This window comes from Apteryx rowi, unplaced genomic scaffold (assembly GCF_003343035.1).
Source record: "Apteryx rowi isolate R43461 unplaced genomic scaffold, aptRow1 scaffold_94, whole genome shotgun sequence".
Taxonomy (NCBI): Eukaryota; Metazoa; Chordata; class Aves; order Apterygiformes; family Apterygidae; genus Apteryx; species Apteryx rowi.
The window spans coordinates 1,651,288-1,668,904 of record NW_020451249.1 but is presented as its reverse complement, the minus strand read 5'-3'; the positions used below and the strand labels follow the sequence as shown (position 1 = coordinate 1,668,904).

Below are 17,617 nucleotides of genomic sequence, written 5' to 3'. Positions count from 1 at the left end.
CTGCGCCGCGGGTCGCGTCCGCCCGGGCTCGGGGAGCGGCAGGAGCAGCCGCCGGCGAGAGCCCGGGGTGTCTCGGGCAGCGTCGCCGCGCTGCCTGCGCCGCCGCCGCCCTGAGCCTGAAGTTTCCTCTTTGCCGAGGCAGCTGAGGGGGGAGATGGCTCTGCTCAGCTGCCAGAGCGAGCCCTGACAAGAGCTAATGGTCTCTTCCCATGCGAAAAGCAAGCGGCTGGCTTGGGGCAGTTGTATCGGAGAGAGTAGCCCGAAGCACAGCGCTTCCAAGGCTCCGTGTTTGCATTCAGCGAGCAGGCAAGCCACAAAACCCTTTGTCCGCGGGCTGCCGCTGTCAGGAAACCGCAGATAAACAAGCCCATCTCAAATCCACACAAATCGCGGTTCCATTTTTAAGCTCAGCACACCCCTGTGGAAACTGTATTCCTGTCTCTGCCCTAGTCCTGCAAGTCTGAGATGCCCAAGCTGCCCTTGAAACTGATCATTTAGGGTTTTCTCACAGGCCTGGAGATCCTGGATCGGCTCTGGATCCTGACCCTACAAAGTGGCCTTGGTCAGTATTGCTTTGGGGGCCTCAGAAGAACTATGCCTTTAGCAGTGGTGTAACCCCTAAACCCAGGGGCATGTAGGCAAAAGGCTGTGGCACCTTCAAGAGAATATTTTTGCTCTAGAGTGGGAATTATCCTGTGTTTGGTGTGTTCTGACATCAGTTGATGGTACTGGTACATAAAGAAAGCTGAAGTGATATGGCAAAGCTGTAAAACAAAAGCTCCTTTAAAATCCATTGGCAACAATAGGAAAATTTTCAGACAAGGGGGCAGAATTTCTTTGAAGTGTTTTGCTAATGCAGAAGGGTATCAACACAGCTGTAAGCCAAATGACTACACTTCCCTGTGTAGCTCTGAGTCGCACAACTGGAATGTATTATTTCCTTTAACTTCTGGTGCATCAGCTGACTTGAGCTGGCCTTCAAAGCCGATATCCCAGAGCACCTTCTCTTGCCAAAAAGTAGTTTTAAGTTCTGCATCATGCATTAGAGCCTGACTCTTTTCTTTTTCGTCTAGTGCATCCACTTTGGCAGAGTCCGCTTTCCATTCCTGGAGGCACACGACAGTCTCCTATCGATATCCAGTGGAGAGATAGTATTTATGACCCCTTTCTGAAGCCCCTGAAAATCAGCTATGACCCAACCACGTGTCTGCACATCTGGAACAATGGATATTCCTTCCTGGTTGAATTTGATGATTCTGCTGATAGATCAGGTAAGCCAAACTCAGAAAGATCTAACTAATGTATGATTCATGCTTAGAGTAGCAAACCTTGCGTGCAGTAAAATCTCAAGTTCAATAACTAAGCAGATGTTGAAAACAAATACACAGCAGAAGAATGTTTTTGCTAAACAGAAATTTACAGTTTTGAGAATTGTAATGCAGAAGGTCTATACACGCCTCACTCTTACTATATATTTATTACCAGGGATATTGTGTGTAAATCTTCCACTGTAGGGTGACATTTATTCTTATCGGACAAGCGTTAATGGTCTGCCTTTTGATCAGCTCTTTATAATATCACGGCTTTGTCTGCACGAGTCAATCTTCAGTAATATGTATAATGTGTATATATATATAGCTACTTAACTTTAAATGTGATTCCGTCATTAAACATTAATAAACTAATCTGCCACTTATCTCTTTTGAAATGTTAACAGATATTTTTAATGCATTCAAAATAATCAGCAGCAGAATGAACTTTCAGTGGAAAAGCATACGTACTTATCTCAAGCTTTTGGAGATTTAAGTAATACTGAGCTGCTACCGTAGGGAGCAGGCGTATGTGTTCCTGTTGCTTTAGTATAAATGAAAGTCCATACATGCAAAACCCAATTATGCATTCCAACAATTTGTTGTGACTAACTACTCTGACTGGAGCAGCTATGTTTTTTGAAATGTTCTGTAAATTCAAGTGATTTTCAAATCAAGATACTGCCACCAAATTGAAGATTTTCTTTTCATTGTTCCTTTTAAAGTCAAGTTTACCAAAGTATGTTGCTGTTATGTGTAAAGAGGTTGTTTAGCAAAGCTAGGTGAACCACTGAGTAGCATCTGATTCATGCCAATTACTCAGCTTGCCTTGGAGGGAGAAGTTGAGGGACCCTGGATGTGTTTGAATGTGTCTGATGGGGGTCATATCTGTTTAAAATTACTCTCTGCTTGCTATGAGAGATACTAGAACTTACGGGATTTCATAATGTTCTTGGGAAGCGTTGGCATGCAAAACAAATGTTTTGTCTCCTTGATACCAGTATCTTTGGTTGATGTTTGGAAACAGGCAAAGAAAAACAGTACAGCTAAGACGACAGTGGTATAATGCATGGAGTTTTCAGGGTGTCGTGTGAGGTTTTTTATTTTTATTGTTTATAGCTGTTCCCCCAGTATACTAGTTTCCAGCTAGGGAGTATTCTAGTAATTGTTCATTTCAGGGCTATAATACGTAATAAAGAACCAGGAGGTAACTTTTATTTTCACAGTACAAAATGCAGTTGTGTTCATGAGGTGGTGTCAGAGGAGATAGAGAGTTACGAACAAGCTCATCAGTGATTTTAACTTACTGGCTTTAGACCTGTTCTGCTTTTAACACCCTTTTACTTTATACAGCCATACCCCGCTATCATTTGAGGATGCGTTCCTGAAAAGTGTGATGGTTTGCAGATCAATGGATAACAAAGTCATTTTTTGCTTCAAGAATTGATGTAATAGAGGTGGGCTGCATGCAACAGCTGAAGAAATACACAGCATTTAAATACACAGGGACAGTACCTGTGACATTGAGGCAAGTGTGGGATCATCAGGACTCAGAGGGCGTGCTGGCCTTTCAGAGGCTGGCTGTTTGGAACAAATCACAGCTCTGAAAGAGCTCAGCTGCTTCACCCTTGAGACTGAACACCTGACATAAATCTTTAGGCACAAGCATCCTTGTTGCCGCCTTCTGGACAGTCACCTTTTTATCGTCATCATCTTCCTCAGATGAATTAAGGTCAATGAAGGGTGAAAGATGAAAAACAGGGTAGTAATGACAGCTGGTGGAGGATGGTATTAAATGATCAGTGACAGAACTCCAAAATGACAGACAGAGAAGCAGCAAATCGCGGGGTGTTGCTGTATAAACTGCCAGGTTTCCAAGTGCCTGCCTCCCTCCTCCACTTTTCTCTCTCTACTGTTGCTATATCTGGTTTTTCTTTCTGCCAGCTTCTGTCTAACCATAGTAGAAATCCAGAGAAGAAAAGCTTATGAATAAACAAACAAAAAGAGGCAACAAAGTTGAAACAGAAGATGAAAAACACAAAATGAAGCATGTATCCAGGATAGCATGCAGAACTCCCAAGATGAGGCAAAACAAGACTTGGACAAAAGATGAAGGTAGTGCTTCTATTGGGTGTTTGCTTATGAACAGAGCAGGAGGATGAAGAAGGAAGAGGGTGTGGGGAAGGTATGTAAAGTACGTGGTCCTGTCTGTGTGCATGAATGCCATCTGCTTCAAGGAAATGAACCTAAAATGCAACCAGGGCTAGAGTAAAGAACTGCTGTGATTCTTTCCCTCACTCCTCATTAGAGTCTCTTTAAAATTCCCTTTTGCTTTGAAATTGTCAACTTAAATAGTTGAGAGGAAGTGGAACGCGAAAATGCCTGGAAAGGGATTGTAAGTTCCTGTTTATTTCCTGTCTTTTTCTAGTGTCCACTCTAAGAACCTGATTTTGTACATATGTGTGCCTGTGCCTAACTACTCATGAGCAAATGTTCAAATGAATGCGATTATTCACATGGATGTAGTCACTTGGGGGTTTGCATTTTCACATAATCAGGAATGGACGATATTAAGAGCACAGAAACCTTAATTCTGACTTTATAAGACTTGGCAGTGTGGTCCTCATCTTCATCCCATCCCCCCAAATTATCTTCGTCTAATCAGGATTTTATGACTGACAGTCAGTTTTGCATTTATGCCAAGAGCTGAGCAGCAGTGGTTGAAATTAATTAAATGCCAATCTGCATAGCTTGTTTTATCTTACTCTTTCATCAGAAGCAGGCCTGCTGGAACAAACTTAGAATTTCAAATCTGCTGGCGTTCCCCCCTCCCCCCCCCCAAAAAAACCCCCCACCAAACTCCTAATGCCTCATTGTTTTCTCCTTAGCATTAAAGTGATTAACTTCTTTTTGGAAGTAGCATTGGGATTATATGCTTTGTACAATGGTTTGCTGTAAAATTTAAGCATGAGTTACAGTTAAGTAAAATCAGCAAATCAGTCTCGACAGCTACATATTTGTTAGCCCTTTGAAAGTAGTTACAATCTGTGGTTGAGCAGATGCTGTGATGCGGTGGCTAGCAAGAAGACTTTGTACAGTACTGCTGGTTCAGTCAGGAGGAAATGAGTAAGAACCAGCAGAAAACCAGGCGTGGATGGTTTCATTCACATTACTTACAAAATGATGAGAAGCCTTTTGAAAACAGGAGAGCAAAACCTTAGGAATATTTACCCATGCTTATGGATAAGTGGTGCATTAAAGCTTCCAGAAACCTGGAATTTTCCCCATGGACAGATCGCATTTTTAGATGCTGTGTGGTGTGTAGCTTGAACATTTTACAATAGGCACAATATTAGCGTATTTCTAGGTATGTAGGAGATCTTTTGACATTGGTTATGTAGTCTGAGAGCTGTGTCGCAGTAAGTAATGGTTCTTGCAGATTAGTACTTTTGGACTTTTGTAAATTTTCAAAAAAGAGAAAATTGAATGTTTGACCCAATGTACTGATTCTACTAACAAAATCAGTAAAAACTTGAAGACTTGTCTTATTAATATTAAAGACTTGTCACTGGAGAAATGTCAATATTTCTCATAGATATTGAGGCTTCACTGGGATGTTATTTAATAGATGTATCCATTGCTTTGTCTTTGTCATCATACGTGTTTTCTGTGGTAAGACAGTTCTCGAATCCCTGTTCCAGGAGAAGAATGTAGAATTTGTGTGTTATCACTATGAATCTGCTAAACTCCATGTGAATTGGGAAAAGTTTTACTCCCTTTAGGGAAGACGGATAAGGAGATTAAGCTTATTGTCTCCAATTTGGTATAGTGAAGCTAGACTTCAGGGAAAATAGCGTTGTGTTTGCCTTGAACGATTTTGTCATAACAAAGCGAGTTGTAAAAGTATCCGAGGGGTTAGGGGACTGTTGCAGTAAGACAGTTGCTGCAGCTGATTTTCTTGGACAAGTTATTTTGAACGATGATCTTACTGTGTTACTATTCTGCACAATTCAAAACCATGTTAATTAATGTGCGTGTCTTGTTTTGTTTTTTAGTAATCACGGGAGGTCCCTTGGAAAACCAATACAGGCTAAAGCAATTCCACTTCCACTGGGGAGCCATAAACGAGTGGGGTTCAGAACACACCGTTGACAGTAAAGTTTACCCAGCAGAGGTATGAGGAAAAATGCTGAACAGCGCAGATACTTGCAGGGGCTGGACACTGTGTTTCAGGCTGTCTGTAACTATAATGCTCGCTAGAAAGCGCAGAATTGTTTGACTTGAACTGCAACTTGCTAAGGATCAGACCTGCTAAGTGCCACAACTCTTCTACCTTTTCATTAGTAAGTTCATATCCACTGTATTTTCTGGAGAACTCATCCTTAAATTGAACATTGGCCACATGACAGAAAATTTCATTGGTTTTCTCTTCCCTGAATTCTCACGGTGGTAGCTGCTGGATGAGACTAAGGCAGGCAGCAAAATATCATTGGTATTCCAGCTCCATCCGGATGGAATGGCACAACGGCTGCTCTAAAGCGGAAAGGGTGAGAGAAAGCAAACAGCGGCTTCAGACAGGCAGTTATTTTCCTCAGCTTAAAGGAGCTTCCAGATCTTAGCTGATGTGGTGCTGATCAGACAGACAGCAAATGCTGAGGTAAAACGCACAAGCTCAGATCTCAGTTAAAAAGATTTGTAACTGCTTTACCTCTGAGATGCATCAAGCTAAGTGTTCGTAAGAGGTGTAGGATCTATTTTTTTGGGAGTGAGGTGGATGTGCTGCATCTCAGCCACTGTCTTTAGTGCACCTCCAGTCCTTACTGCTTTTAAAGGACCTTGTCTACTATTACCAAACGCTTGCAGAGTAATAAAACACATACTAAATGCTGTTTTCATTAACATGAATATTTAAAGCAGAAATGGAAGATTATATAATTCTCATACCTGTACCTGTAACTCAAGAAACCTGACCCTGCTCACCTTATATACAGTAACTTCCCTGTGTGTTTAAGCCTGACGTCCTGGTTAATGTTAGAAAGCTTATTGTAATAACTATAAGAAATGCACAAAAAAATTTTGATAACTGGAATCTGCAGCAGGCTTCTATGCTAATATAATGGTCATCGTGATTATTTTATTTTCTGTTTCTGACTCTTATGCAATTTTTAATGTAGCAAAACTTTTGTGAGTAGACAAGTACTGAGGCAGAAGGAGAGTCAATAAAGAAGATGGGCCCAAAGGGAAAAATACAGATCAAGTTGCTCAGAGAGGAAAGTATAACAGGTGTAAACATAATTACTTGCCAAAAATGGTGAATTTGAAAAATGGTTATTGCTTATTTTTGAGAAAATGATTATCTCCTTTTAATGATTTCATAATGATGCCTATTTGCTTGGCAAGATATTTATTAACAGCAAAGCTGTATGACTAAGTTTTGGGGCTGGTGCCGGTTTTCTGTTTAGTGCACAAAACCTGTCATGAGAATGTTTGTTGGACATGTAACAGTGCAAAGGAAGCTTGTGTTATGTTCAGGAGAGAGTTCCTTAGCAGAGTAGCATATTCTGTTCTTTCTGTTAGGATAGATGAAAGTTTTCCTCAGTTCCAATTACACTAAACTATTTTTGTGCCTTTAACTAGCATTTCTGTAGTCTGTTTCCCACAAGCAAAATCCCTTTCATTTGTGTGAAATGGTTCTTGGGCTCTGCTTTAAAAAAATGGGTGGAGGAAAGGACCATTATCTTCCAATAATATTTTTGTCCTCATTTTTGTGGCTTCCCTTTTCTGAGGTAGCTCACTTTTGCATCTCTCAAATTGCCAAGGACCAAATGTGGCAAAGATCAAAATAGGTCAAGTTTCTTGATATCATTGCTCTGCTCTGTGCATGTGTTGATTTCTCATTCATTTATATTTCAGCTGCATTTAGTACACTGGAATGCTGTTGTGTACCCAACTTTCGAAGAAGCTGTAATGGAAGGTAACGGCTTGGCTGTTATTGGAGTATTTTTAAAGGTAATTTCACTTTGTATAAAAGCTGTAATGATGCCTTTTTAGTGTCATTATTGGTAAAACAGATACAGTCCAAAATACTTCTAGATTTCTTTTCATGTCAAAAACACTGATTAAAGTAGATACTTAACATCTCCTATCTGTGTCCTGTAGCTAGGAGAACATCATGAAGGACTGCAGATGTTGGTAGATGCCTTGCCAGCAGTTAAACACAAGGTAATTATTTTTAAATGTCCCACTGATTAGCTCAGCATAGCTAGCGCAGTCATTCAAGCTAACCAAGACTTTTATGATAGCGAAACACTAATAAACATTTTCGCTATCGTTGATGATCATAGACTGGGGGCCTGACTGACATGTAGGGAGAATTGTTAGATTATAGTTGAGGAAAAAAATGTTAATTTTTGAGGAGGAGACTGTATACTTTAAGCTTTCCAAACTCCTTGGTTTAAGAAATGATGCTCTCGAGATTGTGTATCCGTAGAAGGGCATGATACGTATTTAGCATCTCCCTTGCTGAACCGGCCCTTCTGCTTTCTTGAAAGCAGATGCCACTGGATTGGTTTTTGCATTTTGCTTTCTAGAAGGAACTTACTGTGCTGTGGAAATGTTGCTTTATTTCTTGTGGAATTAAGACTCTCTAATCTTTGCTTTTGGAAGGAGATAATTTTTGCTTGTTTTTAAACACTAAATTTTCTGCTAAGGAAATGCAACTGTTTCTTCATAGTTGAATTCTGAATTTTCTGCCTTCTGCCAGGAGAGGGAGCACTGCGCCTCTGGTAGAGCTCAGAAGCAGCTCATGCTGCTCCAGCTGCTGGTTCCTTTTGAAAGTACCTAAAAGACACATCTAGAAGTTTGCTGGCTTGTGTGTCCATTTGAAGTCACTGTGCCTTTATCACAGTGAGAATTACTTTTATCCAAACAAAACAAATATTTATGGCAATATAGTGAAAACTTCCAGAACAAGTCTGTTCACTGCCAAAAAAGACCAACAGAAATCTGTAAATATACATCCATTATGAGAATACATAATGTTTTATAGCATCCGAATTTGAATTAAACTAAGGTCGAGGCCTTTCAAAAACGAAGTATCTAACATTAGGCTTATAAAACTGTGTGTGAGCTGCCCTGAAAAGGGCCTGATTTCCAATGGGTGTCAGTTGCCCAGCAACTCTGTCAGCGCTTGGTTTAAAACTTTTGAACACCCTCGGTGCCTTGCCAGCACTATCACTGACTTAAGCACCAAACCCTGAGGAACGTCATCCAGGCTTGAGGAAGGAGGAATGGGAAAATAATGCCTGCTCTGATGTTCTTGTACCTTCTTCTCACAGTTTGGGTGAAAGCTCCCATTGAGTGTCTCTTGTTCAGCTCTCTATTTTTGAAAAGTTTCTTCACTGTAATGTTTCTCATTCTCCACGGGAACCAATAAAGACTATCTAAGGGAAACAAGATATTCCTTTCCTCCCCCCCCCCCAGTATATCCTGGAAACACCCTAGGTATAAAATATTTGTGTAGGAGATCAAGGGCTCCAAAGCTTTTACATGCTGACTGGTATCTCAGTTGTGGGAGTGCAAGTTCTGGAGACATGAATACTTGATGCGACTTGAATAAAATCTTAGTTGTCTTCCCTCTCCCTGCTGCCTAAAATCGTTTGGCTAAAAATAAAAGCACTATCATTTGAGATCTTTTGAGTACACATGCCAGAACTACCTAAACTTATTCCACCATTCAGGCTTTTTTTTTTCCCCCGGTTTGCTTCTCGCTCTCACACAGACATAGTCTGTTAGTCCTTCGCATGCTTTTCTTCATTCAATTCCTAATGGTTTGTGGGGACAATGGAATACTTTAAATTTTATCTATTCACTGGCTGCCTCTGATGCTTTAAACCCAGTTTAACAATTTTATAACAACTTCATGGAGTTTTAAGTTATTTTTATGTAGCTTATTGTTAATATTCACAACATTTAATTTTGCATATGCATATGTAACATGTGCAATATTTAATCTCATTGTTAAGATCTTTTTAAATCTTCTGTGATATTTTTTCCTCAAATTACAATTTGAAAAAATAAATTCTTTTTCTGGACTTTAGGACACGGTTATTGAGTTTGATGTCTTTGATCCCTCCTGTCTGATACCTTCGTGCCCTGACTATTGGACCTACGCGGGCTCTTTGACTACTCCCCCACTTACAGAATCAGTCACATGGATTATTAAGAAGAAACCAATAGAGGTTGATGAAAATCAGGTAAATTTTGTGCAAACATTTCATTTTATACCATACCTGTTTGACTGCCTACTTCTGGAGAGGGCAAGTAAAGATGCACAGAAGAAGTTGTAAGCAGGACCGATAATTCTCTGTGAAAGCAATGATAGGCGGCTGCTTCACACCTCGTATCTGTTTGGGGAAGTACACTGACCTTTACAATAGCTAATATAAAGACCTCTGCAGTGAGCAGTATGAGATGCTTCTCCGGCTCCCCAAATAGTTTCATCCTGATCTCTGACAATGTCTTGTGCTGGAAACTGCCCCTTGAAAACTTCTAACATTATCTGTTAGAACACTGCATGTTTTTGCTCTTCTTAACAGGGTCTGGTCCTTTTTAGTAAGGAGGGAGAAGAAAGAGTAGGTTTTGTGGAATTTTCAGCTCCGCTGACTTTTCGTGTGTATTCCTAATAGCTACGTGCGTTTGCACAGGAATCTTGCAGAAACTGCAAGGACCAATCCTCCGTTCTTCCCGTGGGGCCAGCTCTGAAGGTGCAGAAGGGAGACGTACCTTTCCAATAGCCAAGGATAGAGTGAACCCCAATAGGTTTTCTCCTTTGCTTTTGTGGTTGTGTTTACACTGTAGTTGGCTGTACTGTCCTTGAATTTCCTTTTCTATTTCCCTTTAAAAAGGACAGACAAACAAAGGTTTCTGTAAGTGTTAACGTTCCAGAATTTAGCCCACGCAGAGGAGCTTTTGGTCAGTAGTCTTTTCTGATGCTAGCCCTAACTTGTCACCGTTAACCGTCTACTGCTCTTGATTTTAGTACTTCCTGTTGTACAATATGATGTTATTCCTTTGTATGTAAGAGGTGTAAGGACAAGTAGAAAATGGTCAGAAAGAGGACAGATTGGAACTGTACTACAACTACATTTTTAGGGGTGTTTTTTCAGGATTTTTTGTGTATTCAAAGGAGTGATAAAAATCAAGAAGCATTATAGCATAGAATAAATCCTGGAGATTGTTGCAAATCAAGGAAAAATGTACTATGGCCCAATCTGCCAATTTTTCATGCTTGAAGAAACACTGAAGGAAAGTCATCTGTGCAATGTCTGTGTTTTTTGAGGCTTTGGTTAATAATAAAGTGCGAGTTCAATGATGTGAGGTGAAATACTGTTGTTGGTTTTGTTGGTTTTTGTTTTTTTAAATAAGGGTTCTGCATGGAGCTAGTGTCCATCTGTAGTCAAGCTCCAAACTAACATTTACGCTGAAGAGTAGGCACGTACATGATATTAATGTTTTGGTTTACATAAAGGAACAGGACTGGAAGAATAGAAAACTGTAGGAGAACAAGGAAGAGAGCTGAATGCTTACTGTATATTTTTTCTTTTCCAATCAAACTCTTTCTCATCTTTTTCTCTTGGCTCTTCTTCACTCTCATTCTCTTATGGCATAGAAAGGCTTATAGTTTACATAATATTGTAATTGTGAACATTAAAAATCTGATCTGCTACACATATTTTTAATCCTCAGTTATAAACCTTGAAAGCAACAACTACACAGCTACCTAGATTGCTTGTTGAGATTTCCTCTTTTCTGGGTACGAGCATGTGCCAACAGAACTCCAGGAAGGATATAAATTAAGAAGTTCAGAGAGATTTATTTAAAGATGGCATATGTTCCAGTGTTTGAATGGGAATCAGTTCTTTCTCAGAACTGACACATTCAAGATCTAATTTGCCTAAAGATGGCAGATGATTGACAGCTCATCTTCTGCACTGATATGGATGGTGGCATAATCTTTATCAGCAGGTGGCGAAGAAATGCCAGAAGTTCATGCTAAGATTTCTCAGAATGTGAATGTAAGAGTATATCTGATAGTTTCTAAGCATGAATGATTTTGTTTGGTCGTTTACTCCAATAATTCTCCTCTTAGTAAAGTCACAAAATTGGCCATTTCTCATTCTCAGCTGGAGGCATTTCGGATGCTGCTCTTTACTTCAGATGGTGAAGAAGAAAAGAGAATGGTAGACAACTTTCGCCCTCTTCAGCCATTAATGAATCGGACCGTCCGTTCATCCTTCCAAAACATGCATCTCTTGAATATTGAAGCACAGTCCAAGGACCATGCTCAGCAGATCGGGCCATAGATGGCCCGTGAAATGTCAGTCCAGATTGCAATACCTGGATATAACTGACTTTTTTATTATTCTTTTTTCCTCTTTTGCAGTGTGTGTATATGCCGTACAATTTCACAGCTAGCCGTTTTCAGTTCTACTAAGTGCCATTGAGAAGGAGCAAATACTAACTCTTAACAACTTTACTCACTTTAAAACAGAGTTCAATAAATGTTAGTATGTGTCAGGAGTTATTTTGAAAGTTAAAGGAAAATTAAGGGGAGGAGATCTTATTCCCTGTCTTTTGTCTGAATTGTTATGTGTCTCTTCAAACACTCTCAGTGTCTTGAATGAATTAATAGTCCCGACTGAGAACAAGCAGGAAGCGTGAAGAAGTCAAGAGTCTATTAATACTGATCAGGTGCATTGTAGAATTGTTTCAGTGGTTTGGGAGGAGAACTATTGTCTTGTTATTTAGAAAAGACTTCTTTTTTTTTTCTTCAAAAGAAAAAAGAAAACAGCGCCCCAAACTTGGTGCTTAGGATGACAAGAGGAGAACGAAAAATTTGATTTGTGGAATCTAGACCTTTTCCATCGCATTCGCTGCGTGATCGCTATTTGGTATGGATGGAGCCACAGAGTATCTGCTATATCTATACTGCAAGTCAGAAGACATTTTCCAAAACCCAATAACAAATTTAGAACCTTTTTAACAGAGAAAAGTAGAAGCTGCCAAAACTAATAATGTGCCAGGAGAGGAGAGCAGGAGAAAAGAACCGCCAGTATCTCAAGACTGTGCAACGAATTCGACAAAAATGTCCAGTTGATCCCAGGAAATTAATCACATCAGAGGAAAACAAAATTAGCGGAGCCCCAGCTGACCATGCTAGTGGGGTGCGGGGGGAGTGGATTTCTGAAACCTAATCCAGTGCTAGGAGAGTGTGGACAAAACGCAGCATTCAGGTACTTGAAAGATTTTTCGGCAGCTCTTAGAGCACCAGTGTACTCTTTTCAATGTTTTGCCTAAAACTGTACCTTTCTTAAGGGAGTTGCTTAGCTTAATGACAACTAGGGACCAGACGGTGTTACAGAACCTTATGGAGATGAATTTAAGTCATGGTGGAATCTTATTTGGGGACCAGACAAAATTGCCCTTTAAGTTGCCAGTCGCAGAGCCTTATCCTAGAGTTATGGTCCAGTGGCACAGGCTGTATCTACCTCTGAAGCATACTACTAGCCATGATTTTCTCTAGAGCATGTTTCTCACTGCCTTTATGTGCTTTATTGTATTTAACGGTGTGACTGTACATTAAATTCATGTACAAAATACATGATCAGATTTTCTGATGAGGAATAGGTCTGTCTGTAAACTGATTACATGATCTTGATTGATTGTATTTAATATCTTTTTGGGGGACAGGTGTTGATTGGGCTACTTCTGCCAGTAAGCAAAGTCACCGGTTGCTGGTGTCATTCAGCACAAGAGATGCCAGGACACTAGCTTGTCAGTGCTAATTCAGAACTTTAGGATTGCTACTGTTTTTTTGTTTTTGTTTTGTTTTTAAGTTCAAGTGTTCAGTTTAAAAGCACTTTATGATATTTTAGTGTGAGCCCGACTATTTCAAGGCTTTGCGATGTTTTTGTTTAGCTGCTTGAAGTGCCCAGTTTCTGCCTCTGCTTCCTTCGTAACTCTACCTCAGGCTGTTACTCCGTTGCAGCAATTGTGCCTTTCTGCCTTGGCAATTTGAAATGTGCCGCTTACCTTAGAGGGATTCTACACTAAACAGTAAATGTAAGATCATCTTTCTTCTCTCCCTGTTCTGCTTTACTGTGCAATATGTAATTAACACTGCTATATGTATCTTCAGATAATTTACTTCTCCTGAGCCCATGCTGCTTAGTTGAACTATGCCATGTATGTCTCTGGCATCACCAACCAGATATTTACTATGTTTCACTTGCACTTTCCACTAGTGTCTGAAATCCTTGGATTACACAGCTGTCACTGAGGGCATAATCAAGCCTTCCTGGGCCTGCAAAGTGCAACTAAGGGCATCACAGTGGTGCTAGTCTGCAGAACCACATCAGTGGTGGTTTTGCCGGAGAATGGCAGGTTCCAAAATAATTCTGGAAGGGAGATTTACAGGCCTGGCAATAGGAAAAGCATTCCTTACTTTCCGCTTGAGCGTACTTGACCTAGAGTCATTGTTAAGCTTGAAGTTTCTTTTCAGTACTGTTCCTACAAATGCTTTTCTGAGAAGGACCCTGTATAAAGATGGCAGCAATTCAGAACTGGGTGCTTTGCAGATATCTTGTATACCTTTGAGATTTTTTCCTCCTCGTTATTAGCAGTTAGGAAAAAATGTGATGGAAAGTTATATTAACGTTGCCTTTGCGTTTAAAAGTACAAGTGACGCAGCAGCACTAAGCTAGCTATAGGTACCCTGCATCAACCAAAATATTTGAAACTAATGCATTATAAAATTTCAGGTGGGTACGGAGAAGAAAGCTGTGACATAGTCTCTGTAATATCAGTGAGGAGCCATCTGTTTGCTTTATTAGCAGAGGAAAACCATTTGGAGTAAAGAGGAAACAACCTGGCTTAATGTGGCTCAGTTTGAATTACCAGCTATAAATACACATGAACTTTTAACGTGCTTAAAGCTGCAAGCTAAGCCAGCATCTCTAAATTAGTATAGAATCTTTTCATGTAAGGCACTCTTTTCTTGTCATTATTAGTGTAAGGTCTTAAAAACAAGCAAGCCCTCCCCATCATAAGCGAAAGGGGTCTTTAAATAAACTTCATACTACAGCTCAAAGTATTTTAGTTGCCTTGGTAATTTTCATAAAGTTTTTGTGCAGCTCTGATTCGCTAAGCTTGTTTCACTAGTTGATAAAGCTTTCTTGGCAAATGCAAAATATACATTTTGTTCTTAGGGAGCTACTGTAGTATGAATGTTTAATCTTCAGGTGTTTCATAATGCTGTAGTATATTTGTATCCAACTGAATTCCCATTGATTAGATTTGTTCTACAGAAGAAAATTTTTTCCCTAGTTGCATCTCTTCCAGTATGCTCACTACTATGCAGCAGTCACAATGATGTTGAATATTTTATCTCCAGTGATCTAATTAAGATATAAAATTCTCATATAGATTTAATTATTTTGTTAAAGTAGTGTCATGGAAGTTTTACTAGAGAACAGCTGTATTATCCAGGCGTACAGTTAATAAGCTATATTTTCTGTATATATATTTATATAAAATCACATCTAAATATACAGACACATAAAATTAATAAGTTTTCAGCAATGAATTTCAGATATCACAAAACAGGGTCAGCATTAAACTTTTAACTCTACTGTGCTAAGAAAATAAGCTTTCCTGGGATTTTCTGTTACAATTATTTTGCTCCAATCTGAGACGGTGTTGCATTTACATATTAGTGTTCTAGCATCTCTGGTTCAGGTAGGCTGTATCTCAGTTGCAGGGCAGATTGTCATATGTTGAAATTAGCAGACTGGAAATGAGTAGAAAGTTTATTTTTATTTTTATGTTACAATGACCGCATTGGCCTTGCAAAAGTTAACTTCAAGGAAGATAATTCTGCATGCATACGTATGTGCATAAAATAGGTGGTGGGGCATAATTCTTTTGTCTTATTTTTCAGCCTTCTTCATGGCGGGGGGGACAAAACCTATGACTCTATTTGGTTGTTGGACTTTATTTAGCTAATATTTGTAGTGATTTTGCACAACTGAGTTAAGCCCTATTTGCAGGTGTCTGCATAGGAATCTTTTGACTCTTCTTTTAGATGGTACAATATAGGAGGGTCAAAGTACACAGCTGTATTTGCACTTGCATTGTAATCACTCTTGTCACTTAATACTCTCTGGGGAGGCATTCCTGTGGCAGTAATTACCTTGGGCTGAAGATTGTGGTGGGATTCATTCTGAGGAGAGTGAGCCGAAACGAGAATAAAAGGTTTTGGAGGGTAGAGCTGCATCCATGTTGGTCCAGCTTGCTTTCGGTAACAGAAGTTTCCATGACAGGAGTCTTCCTGTTAAATATCGCTCTGACAGAAATTTCATTCTTGGTGCCTTTATAGTTAGAATGACTTTATTTGGTGCTGAATATTTGGTCCATATTCTTGCATTCCAGAGCTTTCACACCGGTGCAGTTTGGGTATTCACCATATACACCTGACCTGACTTTTGCTGTCTTCTGTTGTAGATGGCTTGCACTGGTGTTTTTACCTTAGGTCTGACCGGAGTGTATCCTTTTGGCTTTGGAAGCAATAGAAATGGAGATTGCTTTGATCTCACAAATCTACTAGGTATTAGAGTACTGGAATTCTACAGGGCTTGCTAGTGAGGGAAAGTCCCTTATTCTGCTCAACTTCGTAGTCAGTGGTATTTGCTTTCAAATTTGAATGCTTTAATTTTGAGAGTCTTAACTTGTGATTCTTGACATATCTTTGTTATTTTTCATTGTGTGTCTAGTTTTCTTGGCAGTTATTACATTGCATATTTTAATGTATATTATCTGCCTAGTCATAATTTACTGAAATCATTGTCTTTATGGACAGCATATATAACAGGGAATGCCTTTTTGTCCTGCTAGGAAACAGACCTTTTTTCTGAGTTTTTACTTGATGTAAAGAAACTTTTAGCTGCTGTATGTTTAAAATGTTAAATTGGTGTGCAGAAACGCAATAAAGAAACACAGAGAAACCTGTGTCCGTATCTCATTGTGTAATTAAGCTCTCCAAGTTAAAAAGTAGCTTTTCTGTCAAGAAAATAATATAGTTCCTCCCTCAAAGTGAACCAGTTCATTATGAGTAGAGTCCAATCAGATGTCAAGCGTTCTGTGATACTTAGAAGCTATGAAAGACTCTGCTGAACTGTATTGCAACTGGAACGAGTGAACAATGACCGCTGTGTTGCAGCACTGCTGACAACAGGATACCCGGTCATTCCTTATGTTCGGCTAGATGCAACATGCTGGCTGAAATAGGACTGCAAACTTTGAGGATCTTTGCTAAATAACTTCATTTGGTACTTATCATTAAACTCAACCTAAAGAAACTGTCAGATGAGCTCTTTTTTATATAGTGTAACTGGTCATGATAAAACTGAGCAAACTAATGTGTGGTGTAACTTACACTTGAGTTTCGCATTTAGTGGTTCTGCAGTTCTTCTATTGTTCTTGTGGCTACAAGATTCTTATCAAATAGCCTTAAAAAGCTTTGAATAAAATAAGAAATTACTTTTACCAATAAAAATTGGCTACAGGGGAAATAAATTCTGCTACTCTGTCTCACTGCTAGCCCCACTTAAGATCTAGATATCATGCAGTTATGGTACGCTAAACTGAATTTGTTCCAACAGGTTTCTGCTTCTTTTGATGGAAAAGTAGGAGATTATATTCCTGGTTAGAGAATTCCCCCATACAAATAGTTGTACAAAATACTTTTGTATAAGGCCTTCCAAATTGTACTCTTTAGTACCATTTGTGGTGGGCAAGCCAATTCAGCGTGAAGAAAGCACAGACTGAGGCTGAAGCCACCTTTACTATTACTGTTTAAGGGTTCCAGAAGCCACTGCCACTTCCACTGTACCCAACAGAAAAGCTTATAAGTTCTTGTATTACTGTAGCTAAGGTGTTTGCTAAGAACCAGCTTGTTTGGTTCCAGTAGGCTGTCTTATTTTGATCAAGGGAGCTCTCCTGATAAATGGTTAAGAACATACACATTACTTCTAACAAATGGCCAATTTACTTCTGATATCGGTAATTATTTGTCTTTCTGACAAATAATTCTTTCTGTCTTTCTTTTTGATGTGACAAACTTAAAGTGCCTGAGTATTAGCATATGGAGAACTGATTGTATAATCAAATCGTCTTCAAAGATTCTGCAGAATAACTTGGGGACCTGAAGAGAGTTAATGTTCGCAGTCAGAACTGATAATAATACTTAG

The 17,617-nt window shown here is 39.5% G+C and overlaps 1 protein-coding gene across 1 annotated transcript in view; it reads left to right on the top strand.

Moving 5' to 3' along the window:
* The window catches only part of CA5A (carbonic anhydrase 5A), a 32,993-nt gene extending 16,630 nt beyond the window's left edge, over positions 1-16,363 (top strand). The window contains exons 3-8 of the mRNA XM_026092094.1: positions 1,074-1,271; positions 5,366-5,484; positions 7,224-7,319; positions 7,470-7,532; positions 9,410-9,565; positions 11,495-16,363. Coding sequence (XP_025947879.1) covers positions 1,074-1,271; positions 5,366-5,484; positions 7,224-7,319; positions 7,470-7,532; positions 9,410-9,565; positions 11,495-11,674 — 812 coding nt within the window. The 3' untranslated portion in view covers positions 11,675-16,363. The remainder of the gene's footprint in view (positions 1-1,073; positions 1,272-5,365; positions 5,485-7,223; positions 7,320-7,469; positions 7,533-9,409; positions 9,566-11,494) is intronic.
* Positions 16,364-17,617: the final 1,254 nt, after the last annotated feature.